Source organism: Eucyclogobius newberryi, unplaced genomic scaffold (genome assembly GCF_026437365.1).
Source record: "Eucyclogobius newberryi isolate DKJ021-1_F unplaced genomic scaffold, fEucNew1.0.hap1 SCAF_21, whole genome shotgun sequence".
In the NCBI taxonomy this organism is placed as follows: domain Eukaryota; kingdom Metazoa; phylum Chordata; class Actinopteri; order Gobiiformes; family Gobiidae; genus Eucyclogobius; species Eucyclogobius newberryi.
The window spans coordinates 24,265,697-24,290,693 of record NW_027315846.1 but is presented as its reverse complement, the minus strand read 5'-3'; the positions used below and the strand labels follow the sequence as shown (position 1 = coordinate 24,290,693).

General features: G+C 41.7%; 2 protein-coding genes across 2 annotated transcripts in view; one reads left to right on the top strand and one right to left on the bottom strand.

Annotated features, from left to right (window-relative positions):
• LOC140370445 (uncharacterized) overlaps positions 1 to 18,441 on the top strand; it is a 33,965-nt gene extending 15,524 nt beyond the window's left edge. Inside the window, exons 9-26 of the mRNA XM_072457596.1 lie at positions 368 to 475; positions 920 to 1,039; positions 1,134 to 2,825; positions 2,967 to 4,930; positions 5,078 to 6,782; positions 6,850 to 6,945; positions 7,457 to 7,504; positions 7,592 to 7,633; positions 7,710 to 7,772; positions 7,861 to 7,908; positions 8,728 to 8,760; positions 8,850 to 8,888; positions 14,235 to 14,279; positions 15,796 to 15,831; positions 16,002 to 16,040; positions 16,752 to 16,814; positions 16,900 to 16,929; positions 17,035 to 18,441. Of these exons, the coding sequence (XP_072313697.1) occupies positions 368 to 475; positions 920 to 1,039; positions 1,134 to 2,825; positions 2,967 to 4,930; positions 5,078 to 6,782; positions 6,850 to 6,945; positions 7,457 to 7,504; positions 7,592 to 7,633; positions 7,710 to 7,772; positions 7,861 to 7,908; positions 8,728 to 8,760; positions 8,850 to 8,888; positions 14,235 to 14,279; positions 15,796 to 15,831; positions 16,002 to 16,040; positions 16,752 to 16,814; positions 16,900 to 16,929; positions 17,035 to 17,120 (6,257 nt within the window). The 3' untranslated portion in view covers positions 17,121 to 18,441. The remainder of the gene's footprint in view (positions 1 to 367; positions 476 to 919; positions 1,040 to 1,133; positions 2,826 to 2,966; positions 4,931 to 5,077; positions 6,783 to 6,849; positions 6,946 to 7,456; positions 7,505 to 7,591; positions 7,634 to 7,709; positions 7,773 to 7,860; positions 7,909 to 8,727; positions 8,761 to 8,849; positions 8,889 to 14,234; positions 14,280 to 15,795; positions 15,832 to 16,001; positions 16,041 to 16,751; positions 16,815 to 16,899; positions 16,930 to 17,034) is intronic.
• Positions 18,442 to 22,605: 4,164 nt separating this feature from the next.
• fabp7a (fatty acid binding protein 7, brain, a) lies at positions 22,606 to 24,640 on the bottom strand. Its single transcript, XM_072457918.1, has 4 exons — positions 24,475 to 24,640; positions 23,649 to 23,821; positions 23,467 to 23,568; positions 22,606 to 22,710 (listed from the first exon to the last, which is right to left on the bottom strand). The coding sequence occupies exons 1-4, from the start codon at positions 24,542 to 24,544 to the stop codon at positions 22,660 to 22,662; spliced, it is 396 nt and encodes a 131-aa protein (XP_072314019.1). The 5' UTR covers positions 24,545 to 24,640; the 3' UTR covers positions 22,606 to 22,659.
• Positions 24,641 to 24,997: the final 357 nt, after the last annotated feature.

The window sequence follows — 24,997 nt, the reverse complement described above, 5'->3', positions numbered from 1 at the left end:
TTTAATGTTGCAAAAGCATTTTCAAATCACTATAATAGGTCACTACACTAAACTGTTATCACATGGCTCCAAAGAATAGACACAAATACAAATCATATGTGAAGGCCAGATGTAAGCGTTCGAATCATTTAATTTTGTTCAGATAACACTTTTGTGACTATAGAAATACTCAGTGGGAAACTTTTACTCAAGATACAGTGATGTTATTTCAAACTAAATGTTACTCAAGTAGGAGTAAAATTATGATGTCAAAAAACTACTTTGAAAAGTACAATTTCTTCAAAGGTTTACTCAAGTAAACGTAACAAACGGAGTAGAAGTAAATGTATCTCATTGTAGTTTATATGAGTTTCTTCTTTGTGTCCAGGTGTGGCAGACGCTGTGGGATTCAGTCCTTTGTCAGTTCTGAGGACGACAGCAGACATCACCAAAGAGCAGATGAGCATGCTCAGTGACTACATCATGGGGGAACAAGGTATGATCCACTCACATCATTTGGTTCATCATAACATAATATATCAAATTATAAAACGCAAGATAGGCAAAATAATCTAAATTCATGTTAATTAATTCATGTATTCATTTCAATGCAATAAACTAACATAGGACTAACATATAGCATAGCATTAACATCTATTGTTTTGTGTGACAAGAAAGCCACTGCCGTCATGTTGTGTTTGGTCGTCAATGTAAAGGAACGTAAACCACCAAGAAAATAAATGATGTCTAAATTGCTCAAAAACATAATTTTTCAACATCATTAAACATCATTTGTGAATATAAGTAAAATATATTGGACTCTAAGAAATATTCTAGCACCTGAACCATCTTAGTTAGTAGTAAATGTCTTTCTGTTCATGTTTTTGTGTATGCTAATAGCACTGCTCTCAATCTAACAGCATCCATGTTCTGATTTCAGGGCTCCTGCCTGAGGTCCCTGTGGAGCCCCTGAAGCTGGTGGAAGAAGCTGTGTTAGAAGCTTCAGAAACCAAAGACTCTTTTGTGGCTTATATGTCCAGCATGTTTGTTGGCGAACAAGGTATTCACACACAGTCCAAAGTTTGAAATAGAAAATAAATGGTGAGGACAGATTCTGTATAATCCTAACTCAAAAACTACATTTGTTTAAACAGTTTTGGAGAAGAAGGAAGATGTTCCCTCTGGTGAAAAGGAAATGCCAGCAGCCACTGTGGACGAGCTGGAAGAAATAATAACCTCCAAAGAACAAGAGGAGGAAGATAAGGAAAAGGAAGCAACACCATCTAAAGAAGAAGATGAAGAGGAAACAATAACTTCTGAAGAAGAAAAGGAGGAGGAAATAATGACCACTAAAGAAGAGGTGGAAGAAGAAGAAATAACCACTAGTGTAGACGAGGAGGAAGAGGAGGAGGAAATAATGACCACTAAAGAAGAGGTGGAAGAAGAAGAAATAACCACTAGTGTAGACGAGGAGGAAGAGGAGGAGGAAATAATGACCACTAAAGAAGAGGTGGAAGAAGAAGAAATAACCACTAGTGTAGACGAGGAGGAAGAGGAGGAGGAAATAATGACCACTAAAGAAGAGGTGGAAGAAGAAGAAATAACCACTAGTGTAGACGAGGAGGAAGAGGAGGAGGAAATAATGACCACTAAAGAAGAGGTGGAAGAAGAAGAAATAACCACTAGTGTAGACGAGGAGGAAGAGGAGGAGGAAATAATGACCACTAAAGAAGAGGTGGAAGAAGAAGAAATAACCACTAGTGTAGACGAGGAGGAAGAGGAGGAGGAAATAATGACCACTAAAGAAGAGGTGGAAGAAGAAGAAATAACCACTAGTGTAGACGAGGAGGAAGAGGAGGAGGAAATAATTACTGAAAAAGATGAGGAGGAGGAGGAGGAAACAACAATCGAGGAGAAAAAGGAGGAAGAAGAAATAACTACCAAAGATGAAGAGGAGGAGGAAGAAATAACAACAATCAAAGAAGAGGAGGAGGAGGAAGAAGAAGAGCCAAAGGAAATTGAACCCGCAGTGACTCCTGAAAACGTGGAGGAGGTTTTGAAAGCTGATGTAGAAGAAACATCACAGCTGGTAGAGGAGGAAGACAAGGAGGAAGCAGAGGTTGCACCTGTGGAGGAAGAAGAGGAGGAAGAAGCAGAGGCTGTGAAGGTTGAAACTGCAGAGCCATCAGTTGCTGAGACAGAGGAAGAGGAGGAGGGTGATGAAGCAGAGGCAGCACCTGTGGAAGAGGAGAAAGAGGAGGAGGAGGCAGTGAGGGTTGACACAGTGCAGCCATTACCTACTGAGGAAGAGGAGGAGAAGGAGGTAGACACAGAAAAGCCTTTAGCTGCTGAAAAAGAGGAGGAGGAAGAAGACAAAGAACCATCACCAGCTGAGGAAGAGGAGGGAGAAGAAGACGCAGTAAAGATCGACACTGTGGAACCATCACCAGCTGAGGAGGAGGAAGAGGAGGGAGAAGAAGAAGAACCAGCATCTGTGGAATTGGATGATGAGGAGGAGGAGAAAGGTGAAGAAGAGGCAATAAAGGTTGACGGTGTAGAACCATTCTCTGTTGAGGAGGAAGAGGAACCATCTAGTGAACCTGCAGTGGAACATGTATCAGCTGTAAAGCCCCTGAACATAAGTGCCCAGGAAGAGGAGGAGGAAGAGGAAGGAGCTCCAGCCCTGGTAGATGTGAAGCAGGAGGACTTCTCCGACACGGTGGACGACCATGATGAAAACAACAACAACAGTGAGAAGCTGAAGACTGAACCAGAGAGGAAGAGGAGGCTTCACAGCCCCGCCCACAAACAACGGAGAGCGGCTCGCAGGGAAAAGCCTATAAAAGGTACATCATATTTTCAAAGTAAAGTTGACTAATGTGAGGTTTGTCCATGTTCACTGCAAAGAGGCCGTCTTCCTCACAGATGAACCTTTATATGACCTTGATGTGATCAAATCTTGTTTTTCATTTTATTTTATGTTTCAGATGAAGAACCAGAGATTTCCGAAGATAAAGCTGAAGCTGAAAAATCTTTGCTGAAAAAGAAGAAAGAAGCTAAGGCAAAGGAGAAGATCTCACTTAAATTAGATAAAGAAGACAAGAAACCATCCAAAAGGAAAGGTCTAAAAGAAAAGAAGGCTGAGGAGGAACTACCCAAAAAGGCGGCGAAACCTCTGAATGAGACTTCCCAAACTCCTGAGGAACCCAAAGAAGAACCTCCAAAGGAAACAGAAGTCAAACAGGAGAAAGCCCAAAAACAAAAGAGACTTTTTAGACAAATCAAGGAAATAAGAAAACTTTTGAAAGAAAAAAAAACATCCAAAGAGGAAAAGAAGCCTTCCAAAGCAAAGAAGGGTGAAAAAGAAGACATCGAGCTTCCTAAAGAAGACAAACTGGAAAAGAAGGAAACAGCTCAAAAGAAAAGGGTTGAGAAAGCTTCCAAAGAGGAGAAAGAAAAGGAGCTTCAGGAGGAGTTTAAAGAACCAAAACCTGCTAAAGCGGAAAAAGAGGAATTAGTTACCAAAGCAAAAAAGCAAAAGGCTGAGGAGAAAACCTCTAAAGGAGAGGAGAAGGTTCATAAAGATGAGACCAAGGAACCAAAAGAACCCAAGAGACAGCCAAAGGAAGACAAGGAAAAAGAAAAAGTCAAGGAACCTACTAAAGACAAGAAAAAAATTGAGGAAGAAAAAGAGAAGAAACTCCTTCTAGAAAAAACAAAAGAAATTGAGAAACCAAAAGAGCCTACAAAAGAAAAGAAAGCCGTAAAAGAGAAAAAGGAACCAAAGAAGGCTCCAAAAGAGTTCAAAAACATAACAGCTGCTGCAGAAGAAATTGTGAAGGAGAAAATGCCAAAGGAATCACTCAAAGTGGCAAAGATGGAAAAGAAGAAACTTGAAGAAGCAAAGGAACCTCCTGAGGTTGATCAGAAGCTTCCCAAAGAAGACGTGAAAGACAAACTACCTAAAAAGAAAGCAAAGAAGGAAGGAGACAAACTTCCTAAAACAGAAGAGCCAACACCTGTCAAAGAGAAATCCAAAGAGCAGACAAAATTCAAGAAACCACCAAAGGTGAAAGAACTTGACAAGAAACCTCATAAGGAAGAAATCCATCCTCCAAGAAAAGAGGCAAAGGAACTTCCAACAAAAGAGACAACAAAGCCCAAGGAAAAGAGAGAGAAGGAAGAAGACAAACTTCCTAGGAGATATGTGAAGGAGATAACAACTGAAGAGAGGAAAGGGTCAAAGGAGCCTCCCAAGGTAAAAGAACTTGTCAAGAAACCTTCTAAAGAAGAAATCCATCCTCCAACAGAAGAGGCAAAGGAACCTCACACAAAAGAGGCAAAGAAATCCAAAAAAAAGATAGAGAAGGAAATCAAAGTATCCAAAGATGAAAAACCAAGAAAGAAGCCTGAACAAGAACTTGTAACAGAGGCTACTGAAGAAGTCAAGACTCCAAAGGTGAAGGCTCCAAAAGAGAAGAAACCATCTGCCGATAAGGAAAAGGTGAAGCCTGCCAAAGAGAAAGGTAAGAAACCCAAAGAAAAGAAAGAAGTGAAGGAAGCTTCTACAATCAAAGTGGTCATGTTCAAGGAGGAGAAAGAACATCAACACATCAAGCCACAGAAGATGAAACCTAAAGATAGGAAAGAAACCAAGGAATCCCCAAAAGATGTCAAAGCGAAAGCAAAGAAACCCATGAGAGAGGTTAGGGAGAAACTTCTCGGAGACATTGCACTAGAAAAGAAGGAGCCTAAGGAAAAGATTAAAGCAAAGGAAGAGATTCCCAAAGATGTCTCCAAAGAACCAAAGGAAGACAAAGTAAAGAAACGCGAAAAGAAGGAGAAAAAAGGAGAGGTACTAACTAAAGTTAAGAAAGAAGACACTTCAAAAGAAATCATAAAACATGAGGAAAAGAAGGGCCTTCACAAACATAAGAAGATAGTTGAGGAAAAACCCAAGGAGGAGAAACAAGCAGAGGAACCATCTAAAGCTAAAGAAGATGCTTCAAAAGAAATCCTCAAACCCAAGGAAAAGACGTCACTTCAGAGACATAAAAAGATACATGAGGAGAAACCAAAAGAGAAAAAAGTTGAGGAACCTCCCAAAGTTGAAAAGGAGGAACCTCTTAAAAATGTCACAGACGCAACAAAGAAACTCAAAGAAAAGAAACATGAAAAGGAGACACCCAAGGAGGAGAAAAAAGGAGAGGAACTTACTAAAGTTAAGAAAGAAGACACTTCAAAAGAAATCATAAAACACGAGGAAAAGAAGGGCCTTCAGAGACATAAGAAGATAGTTGAGGAGAAACCAAAAGAGAAAAAAGTTGAGGAACCTCCTAAAGTTGAAAAGGAGGAACCTCTAAAAAATGTCACCCACGAAACAAAGAAACCCAAAGAAAAGAAACCCGAAAAGGAGACACCCAAGGAGGAGAAAAAAGAGGAACCTTCTAAAGCTAGGAAAGAAGACGCTTCAAAAGAAATCATAAAACACGAGGAAAAGAAGGGCCTTCACAAACATAAGAAGATAGTTGAGCATAAACTCAAAGAGAAAAAAGTCGTGGAACCTCCTAAAATTGAAAAGGAGGAACCTCTTAAAAATGTCACAGATGCAACAATGAAACCTAAAGAAAAGAAAGTCCTTCTAGAAGAGAAGAAATTGGAAAAGAAGAAATCCAAGGAGGAGAAACTAACAAAGGAAGAACCTCCAAAAGATGTAAAAGAACCAAAGAAACCTAAAGAGAAGAAACTTCAAGAGAAAGAAGAAGCAATTAAAGAATCTCAGAAAAGAGATGAAAAACCTCTTAAAGTTGTAGGAAAAGAACCTCTTAAAGATGTCAAAGAAGAAACCAAGAAACCCAAAGAAAAGAAGGATAAAAAGGAAGAGAAACCTGAAAAGAAGCAAGTGGCCGAAAAGGAAGAGGTCAAGGTTTCTGAAGTAAAGAAAAAGAAGGAACCTTCCAAAGATACTAAAGAAGAAACAAAGAAACCTCAAGAAAAGAAAGAGGTGAAGAAAGCACCTGAAGATAAAAAGGACAAGCCACTCCCAAAAGAAGATAAAGAACTCAAACTTGCCAAAATCGAAACACTTGTAAAGAAACCAATTGCAGAAAAGAAGGTGAAGGTTCTTGGTGACAAGAAAGAGAAGAAACCTTCCAAAGATGCTAAAGAAGATAAGGCAAAACCCAAAGAAAAGAAACACATGGAAAAACCGCCAAAAGATGATAAGAAAGCTCCCAAAGAAGAAAAAGAAAAGAAACCAAAAGAAGACAAAGCATTAAAGAATGTTCTGAAAGAGGTGAAAAAACCCAAACACCCAAAAGATGAGAAAATCTCCAATGAAGAAAAGGTTGAAAAGAAGGCACCTCTTAAAGAAAAGAAAGAGGATAAGAAACCTCCAAAAGAAGACCTTCTGAAAACGGATAAAGAGAAGAAAAAAGTATCCAAAGAAACCCACAAAGAAGAGCAGAAAAAAATCAAGGGATTCATGCCTCCCAAAGACAAACTGAAGGAGGAAGTGGTGAAGAAACCCGCGAAGGAAAAGAAGGAAAAGGACAAAGAGGAAACACCAACAATTAAAGAGTTGCCCAAAGAAAAGAAGGAGAAAAAAGAAGTGAAGATCAGCCCACCTGCAGAAGAAAAGGAAGCGAGGGCATCCAAAGAGAAAGCAAAAGAACCAAAAGAGGAGAAGAAACTGCTTGAAGAAAAGAAAGCAGCTGTTCCATCTCCCAAAGAGGAGAAGGAAGTGAAGAAACCTACAAAGGAAATGGAAAAGGAAGAAGACAAGGAGTCCAAAAAGACTAAAGGTTGGTTTTAGATTCAGATTTACAGAAATAACAATACCCTTTTGTAAATGTTTGCATTCGTTTGCAGACGTTCCACGGCAAAGGAGAGTTCGTAGGATTCAGCTGGTCAAAAAGGAGGTTGCGTCCGCCGTGAAGAAGGAACATCTTAACGTCACAAAAACAGGTAGGACCAAAATATCCCTCCATGGAACACATCAAACGCAGCAAAGCAGTCGTTTTTTCATATCTGCTGATCATTTTTCTGCATTTCAAGTATTTATGTTCAACTTCTTTCACTGTCATTTGAGTCATCTTCATATTTAGCACATTTTTAAAGTGCATACACACCTTTACCTCCATATTGACCAGTTCAGTGTTAGCAAATTAAGTTCTGGTTGCGTCACTCCTTTATCATATTGCCCGTAAATAAATAATAAATTGCAAGATAAGTTTAATGCCATACTGCGGAACATGCTGGGAAAGTAATAACACTGTAATAACACTGTAATAACATTGTAATAACATTGTAATAACATTGTAATAACCTGTATAACACTGTAATAACACAGTAATAACACAGTAATAACATTGTAATAACATTGTAATAACATTGTAATAACACTGTAATAACCCAAACGTGCAGCTTGAAACCATCCGTACTCCTAAATTCACCGTTATATTCCGTTTTGTTGCAGAAGTCAAAGCTCCCAAAGACAAAGTAAGAGCAGTCCCCGTGAAGCCAGGTATGTTTTGGGAATTTTCTAACTTTCCAAATGATTAGCTTCAATAGTAGTATACATTTTTTGACTGTGAAAATACTTGTTTTTCAGAACCTGTTTCCAAAAAGACTAAAGCAGTCCCAGTAGTTAAAGGTAGGTGACACGACCAGCAATATGAATGAATCAAGATGAATGTTTTTTTTAAAATTGTGAACCTTTTTATGAGCAGAAACGGAAGCGCCGGCCAAAAACGTGTCTCTAACAAAAGAAAAAGTGAAGCCTGTGAAAAAAGGTAAGTCCGATTGTAGTTTTAAAAGGCGATGAAACAAACAGACAACTGCAAAAAAAATGTGTTATTGTGACTTACTGTATGTATGTAGTGCTGGTGAGACCAAAAGAGAGAATCAGAGCCGTACCCAGACACAAAGGTAAATCCTAGCAAAGAACTAGCACAGGTCCAAAAAGCTAAACGTGTTCTGCATGTATCACAAGTCAAAGTCTGCTGTCGAAGCTTCTGCAGCTCTTAATGCCAGCAAATGTATTCTTTTCTTCGCTTTTTGAAGGGATGGAATCATGTTTTCAAATAATAAAACAACACACTAAAAATATAATGTAAGCCTTCTATTTTGTATTTATTTTTTCATAATGAGTATTCTTTTTCTATTTTATGAACTGTATTCTGATGCTGTTTTAGCTAGAAATATTAGTTATAGCCAGAGGTGGAATTTTTACCTGAAATAGTCAAGTAAATGTAAAATTCTCATATAAAAAATCGACTTGAGTAAACTGTAAAATATTGCGATCTTGAGAAGGATCAAATGAAGTGACTGAATTGTTCAAACTTCATTTTTCCATCGTAGTTGATTTTATTTATGTATTATTGCCTTTAACTCCAAATCTTCATCACCATTTCAGAGGATCTCAAACCCTACAGTGGAGTAGAAAGTAGGACTGGCCAAATTTAAAGTAAAAGTAAAAAACATCCACTGTAAAATGTAATTAAGTCATGAAAAGATGACTTAGTACTTTTACTTTTGTACTTTGTTACCACTGCTTATAGACCACATGCTCCATTTTGGCAACACAACTTCTAAACCAGATCATTTGCTGCAAGAATGTGTCGCTTTCTGTAGAATTGGGGAAAAATAGATTCATACGCTTCAACTAACTGGCTTAAACATAAATACTGCTTCAGTTAAGTGTCAGTCAAGTTCAGACTTTTACCACGTGCTTTTCTTTGACCGTAGAAGCTGATCTCAAACCTGTGCCCATCGGAAAAGGTAAAGTATGAACTACATTTGGATATCTTTAGTACTATGAAAATGCCTGTTATATTACATGAACTGTCTTTTCCCTGGTCGCTGGGCAGTGCTAAGGGGAGAGTCCAGGCCTGTCCGTACTCGGAAAGGTACGAGACTGTAAAGTAGAGTAGACGCTGCTTTTGGAATGGCTTTGAACACAACTGCAGCTCAGACCTTCTGCACAGATCCTGTTCAAATGATCTGTCTCCTCACATAACACGCCTAATGTGGAACAATCTGATACACCTAACATGCTGAGGCTGCCACAAATAAATTGTCTGTTTGCTGTAACCGACCCAACATTTTTCAAGTGGGTCGGTCGGTAGGTAAATTCTTATTTTTTTTTTACTTTCAAGGCAAAAAAAAAAGATCCCAATTTTGCAATTTTTTCACTTGGAGTGACCGCCAGGGGTCAGGCTTCAACAGTCCAGGGATCAGGCTTCCACAGTCCAGGGGTCAGGCTTCAACGGTCCAGGGGTCGGGCTTCAACAGTCCAGGGGTCAGGCTTCAACAGTCCAGGGGTCAGGCTTCAACAGTCCAGGTGTCAGGCTTCAAAAGTCCAGGGGTCAGGCTTCAACAGTCCAGGGATCAGGCTTCCACAGTCCAGGGGTCAGGCTTCAACGGTCCAGGGGTCGGGCTTCAACAGTCCAGGGGTCAGGCTTCAACAGTCCAGGGGTCAGGCTTCAACAGTCCAGGTGTCAGGCTTCAAAAGTCCAGGGGTCAGGCTTCAACGGTCCAGGGGTCGGGCTTCAACAGTCCAGGGTCAGGCTTCAACAGTCCAGGGATCAGGCTTCCACAGTCCAGGGGTCAGGCTTCAACGGTCCAGGGGTCGGGCTTCAACAGTCCAGGGTCAGGCTTCAACAGTCCAGGGATCAGGCTTCCACAGTCCAGGGCTCAGGCTTCAACGGTCCAGGGGTCGGGCTTCAACAGTCCAGGGGTCAGGCTTCAACAGTCCAGGGGTCAGGCTTCCACAGTCCAGGGGTCAGGCTTCAACAGTCCAGGGGTCAGGCTTCAACAGTCCAGGGGTCAGGCTTCAAACGGAAAACGTCTCGATCTACCCGATCAGGAGACTAAATCTCACGATTTAAAGATATTTCAATCGACCTTTTGTACGTCGTTATCCTTTATTTTGGAAGCGAAGGCGAGCGGGGTGAACATGCGGGGCACGGGCGCTGCCATGTTTGTTGTGATGACACTGCTGGGCATGTTTCCCTCCCAGAATGCAATGCGCAAGTCAAATTTAAATGAAGCCACACCATGACGCAGAACGACATGAGCGATGGTGAGTCCAGTGGTGCTGACAAAGTCACTGGGGAAAAAACAAGCGTCATTACCACAGCCTGAGGAAGAACAAGCCCTGGACTAAAACCGTGAGGAGACCTTGCTCAACACCCGGTCTGGAGAGACGGGAGATGGCGGAGGAGAGTGGATCGGGGATGGAAGACGTTCTGGACGGCGTGGAGGAGCAGCCTTTTCTGCCTGCACGTGCCCGGAAACGTAAAAAGTCCCTTAGCTCGTCCGAGGGTTCTGGGAATGAGCAGCAGGATGAGGCTGAAGCTATTGATATCCGGAGTGAGAGCAGAGACTGTAAGGTGATCATAAAGCTTGCACAGGATAGTGCATCCTTTAAGGAGTGGAATTCAGTGGCATTGTCAAAGAGCCTAACTGTAGCTGTGGGAGTGATCAAGAGTGCGAGTGTCCTTAGAGATGGCTCGCTGCTGGTCGTGTGCAAGGACGCGGCTCAGCAACGGAAGGCGATTGGAACTAAACGTCTGGGTGGAAAGGACATTCTTGTGTCTGATGCTGAAAGAAACACGGTCAGAGGAGTTATCCTAGGTGTCCCTACGGCGACGTCTGTGGATGAAGTTAAGGAGAATTTGACTGGAGTTACGGTGGTGGACGCTAGGCGTTTGAAGGTGACCCGGTTTGGGGTAAGATGTGACAGCTTGTCGGTAATGGTAACACTTGAAGGGAGGTGCCTGCCTAGTAAGGTGTTCATTGGGTACATGTGCTATAGCGTCAGGCCATATGTTCCGCCGCCCCTGCGTTGCTTTAAGTGCCAGCGCTTTGGGCATATTGCAGCGGTCTGTAGAGGGAAGCAAAGATGTGGTAAATGTGCAGGAGACCACGAGTATGGGAAGTGTGACGTGGGTGCAAAACTGAAGTGCTGTAACTGTGGGGAAGAACATAGCTCTGCCTTCGGGGGATGCAGGTTTAGCAAAAGAGCTGCTGAGGTGCAGAAAATAAAGGTCTCTCAAGGTATATCCTATGCAGATGCAGTCAAGAAAGTTTCAAGTAACGAGTTTAGAGTAAATACAGAGAGAGGAGCCAGCGCTGCTCCCAGCCAGGGCAAAATGAGAAAGGCCAGCGTGGCTCCCAAGAAGTGTGAAGGTTTCAAGAGTGGAGGTCCCAAGTGTGCAGGTTCCAGAATTAATGAGAATACCCTGGTTGTGGATAGAGAGGATTTTGTACTCTTTATGGTGGATGTTGTAAACTGTGCTGCTCAGACTCAAAGCAGAACTGAAAGGATCAGGATCAAGCTGCAGGGAGATTCCTTGGAACAAAGGAGCTTGATTGGGCAGATATAGAAAACAGGCTAAAGGCGCTGGATGGGGGTCGGAGTGATGGGGGTCTGCTTGTGGGGAGTCAGAGTGGTCAGAGTGGCGGGATGGGGGTGGGGGTGGTCTCCTGTCCTCGCCCAGTCTCGTAGACGCACGGCTACCAAGCAGCGACATCAGTGGACATATTAAAGCCTATAGAATGAAGCCTAAAGAATAAAGCTGTACGGTGGAAGCACCGAACGTCAAAGAAGGAGAGGAAGATGAAGAAGAGTCTCCCTGGAATAAAGCCGGTCGGTCTCTGAGACACATAAACACAGTGGTACAAGTATATATGTCATATGAATGGGTTCCAAGTGTGGAGCTCATGGGCTTTGTACTTCCCAAAGCACCGACCGTCAAAGAGGGCGAGGAAGGTGAAGAAGAGTCTCCCTGGAATAAAGCCGGTTGGTCTCTGACACAACAACTATTCTAGTCACAAAAACACATCATGACCTCATGGGCTTTGTAACGCCAAAGCAATGGGAGGAGTACTTTTACGGACTACGACAGAGTCTGAGGACTACGAAACGTCTGAGGAATAAAGTCTGGCGGTAATGCAACACTCGGATGCCAACCGCCATAAAACAACAACAACAACAACAACAACAACAAACAACAATGGAAGACGTTCTGGACGGCGTGGAGGAGCAGCCTTTTCTGCCTGCACGTGCCCGGAAACGTAAAAAGTCCCTTAGCTCGTCCGAGGGTTCTGGGAATGAGCAGCAGGATGAGGCTGAAGCTATTGATATCCGGGGTGAGAGCAGAGACTGTAAGGTGATCATAAAGCTTGCACAGGATAGTGCATCCTTTAAGGAGTGGAATTCAGTGGCATTGTCAAAGAGCCTAACTGTAGCTGTGGGAGTGATCAAGAGTGCGAGTGTCCTTAGAGATGGCTCGCTGCTGGTCGTGTGCAAGGACGCGGCTCAGCAACGGAAGGCGATTGGAACTAAACGTCTGGGTGGAAAGGACATTCTTGTGTCTAATGCTGAAAGAAACACGGTCAGAGGAGTTATCCTAGGTGTCCCTACGGCGACGTCTGTGGATGAAGTTAAGGAGAATTTGACTGGAGCTACGGTGGTGGACGCTAGGCGTTTGAAGGTGACCCGGTTTGGGGTAAGATGTGACAGCTTGTCGGTAATGGTAACACTTGAAGGGAGGTGCCTGCCTAGTAAGGTGTTCATTGGGTACATGTGCTATAGCGTCAGGCCATATGTTCCGCCGCCCCTGCGTTGCTTTAAGTGCCAGCGCTTTGGGCATATTGCTGCGGTCTGTAGAGGGAGGCAAAGATGTGGTAAATGTGCAGGAGATCATGAGTATGGGAAGTGTGACGTGGGTGCAAAACTGAAGTGCTGTAATTGTGGGGAAGAACATAGCTCTGCCTACGGGGGATGCAGGTTTAGCAAAAGAGCTGCTGAGGTGCAGAAAATAAAGGTCTCTCAAGGTATATCCAATGCAGATGCAGTCAAGAAAGTTTCAAGTACCGAGTTTAGAGTAAATACAGAGAGAGGAGCCAGCGCTGCTCCCAGCCAGGGCGAAATGAGAAAGGCCAGCGTGGCTCCCAAGAAGTGTGAAGGTTTCAAGAGTGGAGGTCCCAAGTGTGCAGGTTCCAGAATTAATGAGAATACCCTGGTTGTGGATAGAGAGGATTTTGTACTCTTTATGGTGGATGTTGTAAACTGTGCTGCTCAGACTCAAAGCAGAACTGAAAGGATCAGGATCATTGCTAAAGCTGCAGGGAGATTCCTTGGAACAAAGGAGCTTGATTGGGCAGATATAGAAAACAGGCTAAAGGCGCTAAATGGGAGTCGGAGTGATGGGGGTCTGCTTGTGGGGAGTCAGAGTGATCAGAGTGACGAGATGGGGGTGGGGGTGGTCTCCTGTCCTCGTCCAGTCTCGTAGACGCACGGCTACCAAGCAGCGACATCAGTGGACATATTAAAGCCTATAGAATGAAGCCTAAAGAATAAAGCTGTACGGTGGAAGCACCGAATGTCAAAGAAGGAGAGGAAGATGAAGAAGAGTCTCCCTGGAATAAAGCCGGTTGGTCTCTGAAACAACAACAACTATTCTAGTCACAAAGACATATCATGACCTCATGGGCTTTGTAACACCAAAGCAATGGAAGGAGTTCTTTTATGGACTACGACAGAGTCTGAGGACTACGACAAAGTCTGAGGAATAAAGTCTGGCGGTAATGCAACAATTGGATGCCAACCGCCATAAAACAACAACAACAACAACAACAACAAACAACAACTATTCTAGTCACAAAGACATATCATGACCTCATGGGCTTTGTAACACCAAAGCAATGGAAGGAGTACTTTTACGGACTACGACAGAGTCTGAGGAATAAAGTCTGGCGGTAATGCAACACCTGGATGCCAACCGCCATAAAACAACAACAACAACAACAAGTCCAACCGCCATAAAACAACAACAACAACAACAAGTCCAACCGCCATAAAACAACAACAACAACAACAAGTCTAATCAACTTGTTAAAGGCAATGTAAGTTCCCTCCTGCATGATGTATTTAATATAGAAAAATGTGGAGGACTGAAAATGAAGACGCACATGTGTTGCGTAATGTGTTTTTTGTCCCTTGGGATGAAAGATAGGTTTACCAGTGCTATAAAATTTTTCTACACGGCGCATTAGGAAAGACCGGTCGGTGAGCCGGCGAAATATTTGAAAAATAAAATAATTGGGCATTTTTTTTACAAAATGCCGATATTATTTTTTTCTTCAGTCGGCTAGTTTTATACCGGGTCGGTCGGGTTACGGCAAACAGACATATTATTTTGCTCAGCCTGATGTAAATGTAAATGTTCTGTGTGTTTGTCTCGCAGACGTGGAGACTCTTAGAGAGAAGGAACGAGCTCCAGTAAAGAAAGGTACGCTAAAGCTCACAATATCACATTTTAGTGAGAAACATGCAACCAAACAACAGATACACACTTTGATTCACATGGAGTCATCATCTTCAAGCGGAAAAACATGTCAAATCAGCTTTAATATTGTTTATTTGATGCGTTTATCAAGTTTTCAATATAAAAATAGATCTACTGCAGTGTCAGGATTTATTTACTATATCTCCCCCCAGCACATGGTCTCCAGCATTGTCAGCCGAAGAGCTCCTTTTATAAAACAGAAATGGCAGCGAGCTTCTCCTGTCGGCGAGGAAAGACTTAGATGAGCTACAGTTACACGCCTATAAAACATTCACCATTTTACATTTATCACTGTGGTGTTTTTCAACTTTTTATGAAACACGGCACACTTTTTGTTGCCTAGATGTGACCACCAAAACAAGCAAACAAACACCAATAATTCAAAAGAGTTCTAACTGATATCTGTGTCATTGTGTCTGGCTCTTTGGAGTTTACAATAGTTGTCGTTATTGTCTTTTCTGGTTTGCACTGAAAGTATACTTTTACACCAATAATAGGCATGTGGTTAATCCAATTTGAATTATTTAGGATAGAATGATGTTTAATTACTAAAGATAAGGTAAGAGACCCTTTAGTATGTAATATAATAATGCAATAATACATTTTATTTATATCGAGCATTTCAGGACTCTCAAAGATGCTTCACAGAACAACATTAAACAGTCAATTTAAAGTCCAATTTAAAGTTTGTTTGGTGGTACAGAACTTGTGGTCAATATTTATCATAGTTTTATGTCTGTGATGTTGCAATTTGTGAATAGTTTAAAATGGCAGGAAGTAGTGCTGAATCCCTCTGTGATGTCATCAATGTGCGACGTGCCATTGAAATTACAGACTATTTACACTTTTCTGACAGTTTAAACAATCATTCAACAAAATAAAGGTGTAATATGATATTATTGTTTGTCAAATCAGAACCGTTGTCATTCATATGGAGTTTGGCTCTTGTTTACAGTGTGGTTGCCAGGTAACAGCTGTGGAAATACCTCTAACTATGTCATATTTGCTGGCCATGTCCAACCAGGAAGTAAAAATATAAACTTTACAAAAATGGTCAAACTTGGGAAGAATAGGCAAAATATTTAGTAGAATCTGAAATATTATTGTGTTTTAGTGAAACGTGTAGTTTAACTTTCCCTTTTAAAGAACATTAAACAACAAACTGAAAACTTTAAACAATGGATTTGTTTAAGAGCCATATTTATATCACGATACATTTATTGTACTTTTTTTTTTTTTTTAAAGAATATTGATACATGATTAAAAAAATAAAGATGGAGGAGTACACATTATACACAAACTCCATATGCATATACGGGTACATGTAACCTACTTCTCTTTTGTGTATTGTAATCCTGCGAGTGCCAGCTGCCGTAACTTTATTGTTGTGTAATTAGGTCACCATTGCCACTGATTTAGTTTTATTGTGTGATTGTTGTTCTGTGGTTACATTGTTTAGATCGTGTGAAACGTCTATTAGCGGATCTGAAAAGAGGTACAGCTTCCAAGCGTTGTAGTAGTGCACTTTAGCGCTTCATAGTGGCCAATAGAGGCACTGCAGTCCTTTGGTCTAATAACAAATAGAAGCGCAATTGATGTGAAAGTGGAAATGTATTAAAATTCTTGCTCGTAAATCATTCTTGATATTATTTTCTCTTTTTCCAGAAAAGCTAATTGAGAAAAGGAAGTCCAAGGAGGAGAAAGGTGGGTTTATTTGATACAAGGTTTACTTTTGTACAGTTACTTTAGCTTTTTGGTGCATTGTGTCACTTTTCCACCACCTGCTTGTCTCCATGGAGATGTTATTGCTATTAGTTTTGCATTAAATATATCTTTTTTTAGCTCTAGTCCTCATTGGATGCACCTTCACACAGAGTAGGAACTAGGGACTGGGGCCACACTTTGAGGGTTTACAACATGATCTTTATTGTGAATATGTTTCATTCATTTTCTATCTTTTGATGCAGAAGAGAAATACATTTAACACAAAAATATTTGTTTTAATTATAAGTAGTGACTGAAATTCTGAATAACTTTATTTTGTTGTTTTCTTTACTGTTTTAAATGAGGTTTACAGACTCAAAAAGGACAAAAATGCTTTTGTTCGCCTAACTTAATTGTCCTATTGGGACTGGGTGGTTCCTCTAACTAAACAGGGACTGAGGATAACGGGGACTTAGTGCTTGTAACTGTTATGTGTGAAAACACAGATTTATTACATATGCGCGCTATAAATGAGAAGTTAAAGATAAGTCTATACTGTGGAACATTCTAAGCATCTCCATGGAGACAAGCAGAGGAGCTACGTTCTAAAGGCCTGTTTAGTGCGTTCAGGTCTTGTTCATTGTAGAAAGTACTATGTTCTCTAAACTGCTTTCTAAAACGAATACTTGACTTAAAATGTTTCCTTTGCAGAAGAAAAGGTTCTCAAAGACAAACCGGCGTCTGCAAAGAAAGCTCCTAAAGAAGAACCAAAAGGTAGTGCAGAGTTGTACAGCACAAACGAAGTATAACTTTGTGGAATAATAATAACTGCTTGTGTATTGTGTTCTTTGTCCTGCAGCTCCGGCGGCAGAGAGCGTCACTGTGGAAGGTACGTGGAGATTCCCTCCTTCCTGTTGAAATGTCACACTGGCCTGTTCCCTGCTGTGGTGGTGGGTGGGGCTGATGCTTTGTCCCGTCTCTCCCCTGTGTCCAGAAGAGCTGCCCTACTTCCAGTGCTTCTTTGTGGACGAGGACGAGGCCCAGTTCCCATTCTACTCCTTCTCCCCTCTGGTGTTCTGAGACTCCAGGAGGATGGTGTCGTGGGTGTGACTCTGACTCTGACTCTGACTCTGACTGTGGAGTCTGCTGCGCTCCCCGGGCTGACCTGAGCTGACCTGAGCTGACCTGAGCTGACCTGAGCTGAGCTGACCTGAGTTGAGCTCTCAGGCACACAGCTGCAGCTAGTGTGGTTCCTGTCGTTCCGTGCGCTGAAGGCACGAGTGAGATGTTATCAGCTTTGTCTATTTCCATATCAGGGTTTTGTTATTTGACTTTTTTATTTTCATGACTCATTTTTTTATGTCTTGTTTCCAAGGGAACGACCATGCAGTGTATTTGCGAGCTCTCAAACAGACAACCTGAGTCTTGTGCATGTGCAGCCGCGGGCAGCTCAGGACTCACTGAGCTGCTGCTGCAGTGCTACATTTGTGTTTTACTGAGTAACTTAGAAACATGTGGCAGAAGCCAGCGCTCCTCTGGGACTCTCATGTGAGTCTTTGTTCAGACTGACAGGGAGAGAATGTTTCCAGCGCTACAAAAACACCAGAGCAGTATTATTATGTTGGGCAACTATATGGACCAAAGTGAGGGTTTGACACAGTCCTCTGCTCGTCCAATAGTCCAGGAGAATATGTGGAGCTAAACAGACTTTTCACAAAGTCATTTATTTATTTGACAAAGTCAGACACACTGTGTTCAGACTTTTGTATGTTCACACTATTTATCTTTAACAGTGCGCCCCGAGCACACACTGTATATTTGACTTTTTTTTTGTATTTGAAATGATTTTAAATGTCTCACTGAGTGTTGTGTTTATGTTTATTAGAGGACCCATGTGCAATAGTGTGCAGACTTTTAGTTGAAGCCGTTTCATTTGTAGTAATCAGTGTTTGGGGAATGGCTAAAGACACTGGGCCCTGTCGCTAAGGAACAGGAGTGACCAGGACCTCTCCAGGGACATCCCATAATGCTCTCATGGTCCATACTCCTCTGCTGCACAGTGTGATTAGATGATGTCAGTTTGGGCTGTTATAGAGTCACTTTAGACCGTATTATAGTGTCATCGGCCTCATATCTCATATTTATATCTGATCTACTGATAACAAGTGCAAAACAAGGTCAAAGGGATCTGAATGTTATAAATCTCCAATCAAACATACATGATATTCTACAGTATGTTTGAGTGCTTGCATGAGTGGAGTGACAGTGTTCTTTCAAATATGTCACACAAATATGTTCCAACTAATTATTGGCTCAAAAACTTCCAAAAGCTCAGATCTCGTTGTCTGATGAATACATTTGTATCATATTCAAACTCTATTAAAGCAGAAATGTGCATGTCTTTTAAGTCTCTGTGTTTCCTTTTCTGATCAAAGTAAACAAGACATTATACACGTGTTATAATCAACACTAAACAATGATTTACCGCACTAAATGTTAGTGTGACTCTGAACTGAACAGCACAGATACCAGAGGTCACAGGTTAAATAAAGTCATATAAATGTAGCTCAGACAGTTACACATCCAGCTCCCTCACAGCGGTCACTTGAAACGGTCAGAGCGAGGCTGCTGCTGCCCACACCAGAGTCTGAATTAAACTTTTCTTTTGTGCAAAGTTGTGAGAAAACAGACATTTTGGGTCTCTTCTAAAGAATCCCAGATTTGATTAAAATGAATAGATTGGCCCAGAGCCAGGCGAGTTCAGTTGAGTTCGCAGAGTTCTTTTGTTGCCGGGCTCATTCAGAGGCGCAAACACTTGGCAGCCGTGTGGGCGCTGCAGAATGAGGACTTGTACAGACTTTAGAGTAGGCCAGACTCCGCTAACAGTGCACAGAATTATTCTGCGCTGTGGGAATGATGACGCCGGCACAAAAGAGCCAGCGATGCTCCAATGAGCTTCAACACACACCAGGAGGAGCACATTTTCCCTCCACACCACAAAGGTTTATTGACACAGTATTTAGAGTGAGTGCTAGTGACCTGCTTGTGCCTCAGCTCAGTGGGATTCACTCACGGTTGGTTCACTCCATCGAATGATGTCGCTACGTAATGACACCACAAGTTAAAGCGGATTAGCCAGGATGACATCAGCGTCCTGAGGAGGAGGTCACTACAGGTCATCCCGGCCGGAGCTGCCCCGAGCGAGTGTGCAGCTGTCACCTGGGCCTCCCTGCAGCATACAGACAGCAGCACACAGCAGCATACATACAGCAACATACATACAGCAGCATACAGCAGCATACATACAGCAGCATACATACAGCAGCACACAGCAGCATACATACAGCAGCATACATACAGCAGCATACAGCAGCATACATACAGCAGCATACATACAGCAGCATACAGCAGCATACATACAGCAGCATACATACAGCAGCATACAGCAGCATACATACAGCAGCATACATACAGCAGCATACAGCAGCATACATACAGCAGCATACATACAGCAGCATACAGCAGCATACATACAGCAGCATACATACAGCAGCATACAGCAGCATACATACAGCAGCATACATACAGCAGCATACAGCAGCATACATACAGCAGCATACATACAGCAGCATACAGCAGCATACATACAGCAGCATACATACAGCAGCATACAGCAGCATACATACAGCAGCATACATACAGCAGCATACAGCAGCATACATACAGCAGCATACATACAGCAGCATACAGCAGCATACATACAGCAGCATACATACAGCAGCATACAGCAGCATACATACAGCAGCATACATACAGCAGCATACATACAGCAGCATACAGCAGCATACATACAGCAGCATACATACAGCAGCATACAGCAGCATACATACAGCAGCATACATACAGCAGCATACATACAGCAGCATATATACAGCAGCACACAGCTGCATACATACAGCAGCATACAGACAGCAGCATATATACAGCAGCACACAGCAGCATACATACAGCAGCATACAGCAGCATACATACAGCAGCATACATACAGCAGCACACAGCAGCATACATACAGCAGCATACATACAGCAGCATGCATACAGCAGCATACATACAGCAGCACACAGCAGTATACATACAGCAGCATACATACAGTAGCACACATACAGCAGCATACATACAGCAGCATACATACAGCAGCATACAGCAGCATACATACAGCAGCACACATACAGCAGCATACATACAGCAGCATACAGCTGCATATATACAGCAGCATACATACAGCAGCACACAGCAGCATACATACAACAGCATACATACAGCAGGATACATACAGCAGCACACTGCAGCATACATACAGCAGCATACATACAGCAGCACACAGCAGCATACATACAGCAGCATACATACAGCAGCATACATACAGCAGCATACATACAGCAGCACACAGCAGCATACATACAGCAGCATACAGCAGCATACATACAGCAGCATACATACAGCAGCACACAGCAGCATACATACAGCAGCATACATACAGCAGCACACTGCAGCATACATACAGCAGCACACAGCAGCATACATACAGCAGCATACATACAGCAGCACACAGCAGCATACATACAGCAGCATACAGCAGCATACATACAGCAGCACACAGCAGCATACAGACAGCAGCAGCACAGCAGCATACATACAGCAGCATACATACAGCAGCATACATAAAGCAGCATACAGCAGCATTCATACAGCAGCATACATACAGCAGCATACATACAGCAGCATACATACAGCAGCATACATACAGCAGCATACATACAGCAGCACACAGCAGCAGCATACATACAGCAGCATACATACAGCAGTATACATGCAGCAGCATACATACAGCAGCACACAGCAGCATACATACAGCAGCATACAGCAGCATACAGCAGCATACATACAGCAGCACACTGCAGCATACATACAGCAGCACACAGCAGCATACATACAGCAGCATACATACAGCAGCACACTGCAGCATACATACAGCAGCATACATACAGCAGCACACAGCAGCATACATACAGCAGCACACAGCAGCATACATACAGCAGCATACATACAGCAGCATACATACAGCAGCATACATACAGCAGCATACATTCAGCAGCACACAGCAGCATACATACAGCAGCATACATACAGCAGCACACAGCAGCATACATACAGCAGCATACATACAGCAGCATACATGCAGCAGCATACATACAGCAGCACACAGCAGCATACATACAGCAGCATACAGCAGCATACATACAGCAGCATACATACAGCAGCATACATGCAGCAGCATACATACAGCAGCACACAGCAGCATACATACAGCAGCATACATACAGCAGCATACATGCAGCAGCATACATACAGCAGCACACAGCAGCATACATACAGCAGCATACATACAGCAGCATACATACAGCAGCACACAGCAGCATACATACAGCAGCACACAGCAGCATACATACAGCAGCATATATACAGCAGCATACAGCAGCATACATACAGCAGCATACATACAGCAGCACACAGCAGCATACATACAGCAGCACACAGCAGCATACATACAGCAGCACACAGCAGCATACATACAGCAGCATACAGCCACGCTCTGTCCCCACACTGCAGCACCACCAGCCCTATACAATACCACTGTTAGAAGTACCATGTATTGCTGCACAAAATAGGTAAGGCAAGTTTATTTGTAGAGCACATTTCATACACAAGGCAATTCAAAGTGCTTCGCAGCAGGAAAAATGCATTCAAATCACAAAGAAATTACAGAAACAGAAATACAATAAAATTAACTAAATTAAAAATTATCAATCCAACTGATTTTCTAAACTAATAAAATCACAAACAAAGAAGAGTGCTAAGGAAAATCCTTTCAGTCATATGCGCAGCTAAACAAAACTGTTTTTAGCTTAGATTTGAACATTGTCAGAGTAGAAGCCTGTCTCACATCTTCAGGAAGAATGTTCCAGATTTTAGCTGCATAAAACTGAAACACAGATTCCCCATGTTTAGTCCTGACTCTGGCACCAGCAGGAGGCCGGTCCCTGAGGTCCTCAGAGTCTGAGATGGTTCATATGGCACTAACATATCCAAGATGTACTTTGGTGCTAGGCCATGGAGAGACTTGTACACAAGCAGAGCTGCTTTAAAGTCTCTTCTCTGAGCCACAGGAGCCAGTGCAGAGACCTGAGAACAGGACTAATGTGATCATATAAGCACAATAAACATAAACTTAAAGCAGAATAATGCTCAAAACTCTTTTCTAAATGTAGAATATCAATAAGAAAACCTGAGCTGCAATAAATAAACCGCAGAATGACACTACTATCTGCTAGAATGAGTATTTATATTACTTATTATGCTCAAATATGATTGCAATGCAAATAAATGTACACACAATAAAATATAAGTCATTGTTCCATCTCTCATTTATTGAAGAGCATCACAGAGCAGACTCAACTGTGGAAAACGTTTGACATTTATTCTGTTCGTTTGAGACAAAAAAAGTTTAACAAAAGATGTTTTAAAAGCGTTAGAATCCGACGTGCCGTGTTGGAGGTGGTTATGCTTTCTCGTATGTCCGCACGGCCTGGGTCCCGTCGAACGACAAAGTCTGAAACACAGGAAGAGGAAACGGAACTTTTATATATATATATATATATATATATATATATATATATATATATATATATATATATATATATATATATATATATATATATATATATATATATATATATATATATATATATATATATGTCTATATCCACAAACTCAAGTTATTTAAGTTCAATCATTTTAATTAATTATTGTCTTTAAAAAGATAGATTATTTGGTCAATCAATAATTTTGAGAACTAAAAAAGAACTAAAAAATAATAATTATGACTATTTTACAAGCGGTTTTAATTAAATGTATAAAAGTAAAAAAATAATAAAAACACATGTAACTATAAAGTACTTTTTTATCTGTCTGTTATTGACACATTCACAGTGAAATTACATAAAGTTGGTCACAAACTAAAATTCTATATCTAGACATCCCTATTTGTGGATATATAACTTTGTTGCTGATAAAGAAAAATAATAATAATAATAATAAAAATTAAATAATAGTAATGATTAAATAACAATAAGATTTTTTTTCATAAATAAATAAAATAATTTTGGAAAGAAATATATGTCCTACAAAAACACATTGAAATACTGGTGTTGGTTGTTATTTTTCTTCTGATGTATCAATGTTATTTAGTTTGTTTATTTTTAGGTTTTTTGTTGTCTTGTTAGTGTGTGAATATGTGATGACGGTGGGGTATATTTTATTTTTGTGACTGTATTGCAAACATCAATAACACATAAAAAAAACTCACCATAACCATCTTCCCGTCTTTCATTTCTCTGACAAATCTGGTCTCTTTTCCATCCCACTTCTGCACCTGCACAAACTTGTCTCCTTCCATAGTGAACGTAGACTGCGAGAAAAGGGAAATAAAGAGTGATTACAATGTCGTTTAGCTCTTTTACTGACGCCTCAGTTGGTCGCTGGACTGACTTTGACGTGTCGGTCGTCCGGGGTGGTCTCGTCAAACTCCTCCCCCAGTTTGGCGGACAGCTCCGTGTTCCTGAAGGTGCTCAGGGTCTTCACCACCACTTTGTCTCCGTCCTGGCTGATCTCCACCGTGGGCTTGGTCACGTTACCCACCTGCCTGGTCGCGAAGCCCACGCCTGCAACGAGCAAACCACTTTAAAGGAGACGTATTACGCACAAATCCACTTGAATGCGCTTTAACCTCGTTGCAACAGTGTTTCCTCATCATTCCTTTATCATCACAGTTGTAGTTTGATTGATTCCTGCATGTTTGAGTCAATCCTGCATTGTCCCGTAACTGAGGCGCAACTCGTGTTCAGAAAATTCCAACGTTCCCCTCCCCCCTGTCCCCGCCCACATCCCTGATTGTTCGGAAAATGAAGACTCTGAGTGATACGTGTAGTTATAAAACGTCATGTGGCTACTTTGGAAAAATAAAAAACATGTAAATGACAATGTGCTGCTTGTTACGGTGAAATGTCACTATGAGGAGGCGGGGCTTATCCGTTCTGCAGTTTCAATTGACCCGTTTCTGTTTTTAAGCCGTTTTGGATCAATATTGCAGTTTACAATGAACAAAATGCAAAATGATGATCTACTTATGTTATAGCTCAATACTAAGCAAAAAACCATAATGTCTCCTTTAATTAATTAGTCATCTGCACGGATTTGAATCATTTTTATTTTTGCATTGTATTTATAAAAGCAATTAAAAAGAAAAAGAAAAGTAGGCTACTTTAAACTAACTGTTACTCGTGTTATACAGTAAGTAAGTTAGCATTAAACTTACCCAAAGCCTTCATGTATTCATCAAAGTTTTGGCTGTCAACCAGTTTCCACGTTGCGCAGAAAGCTTCCATTGTCGTGCGGGAAAGAGTGTCTGATTCGCGGCGTGAAGTTCCTGTGACAGGTCGTGGTCCAGCTCCAGGTCCAGGGCCGAGCCCGCTGTCCCCGGGGATTATAACGCTGACCAGAGGGCGGGACTCACGCCGCAGCCTGCACGCTCATTGGACGAAGCAGCCTCGCACCGCGCTGTGATTGGCTGCTGCGAAATCAGACGCTCAGCTTTTGTTCAAGTTGTCAAGTGGTTGCAAATTGGTAGTCAGGCTTTGTGCGGGGATGAAATACTGCCAGTGAGTTAAGGACAAGGATCTACAGTTTTAAGAGTCGAATACAGACAACATATTTCACAAAATGTAGTAAACATGATTAAGATTTTAAAAAAATTGTCTATTTTTCCACAATTTGACCATTTTGCTGAGGTTTGTAATATTATTTGCTGGTTAGACATGAACAGCACATGTTATTTCACA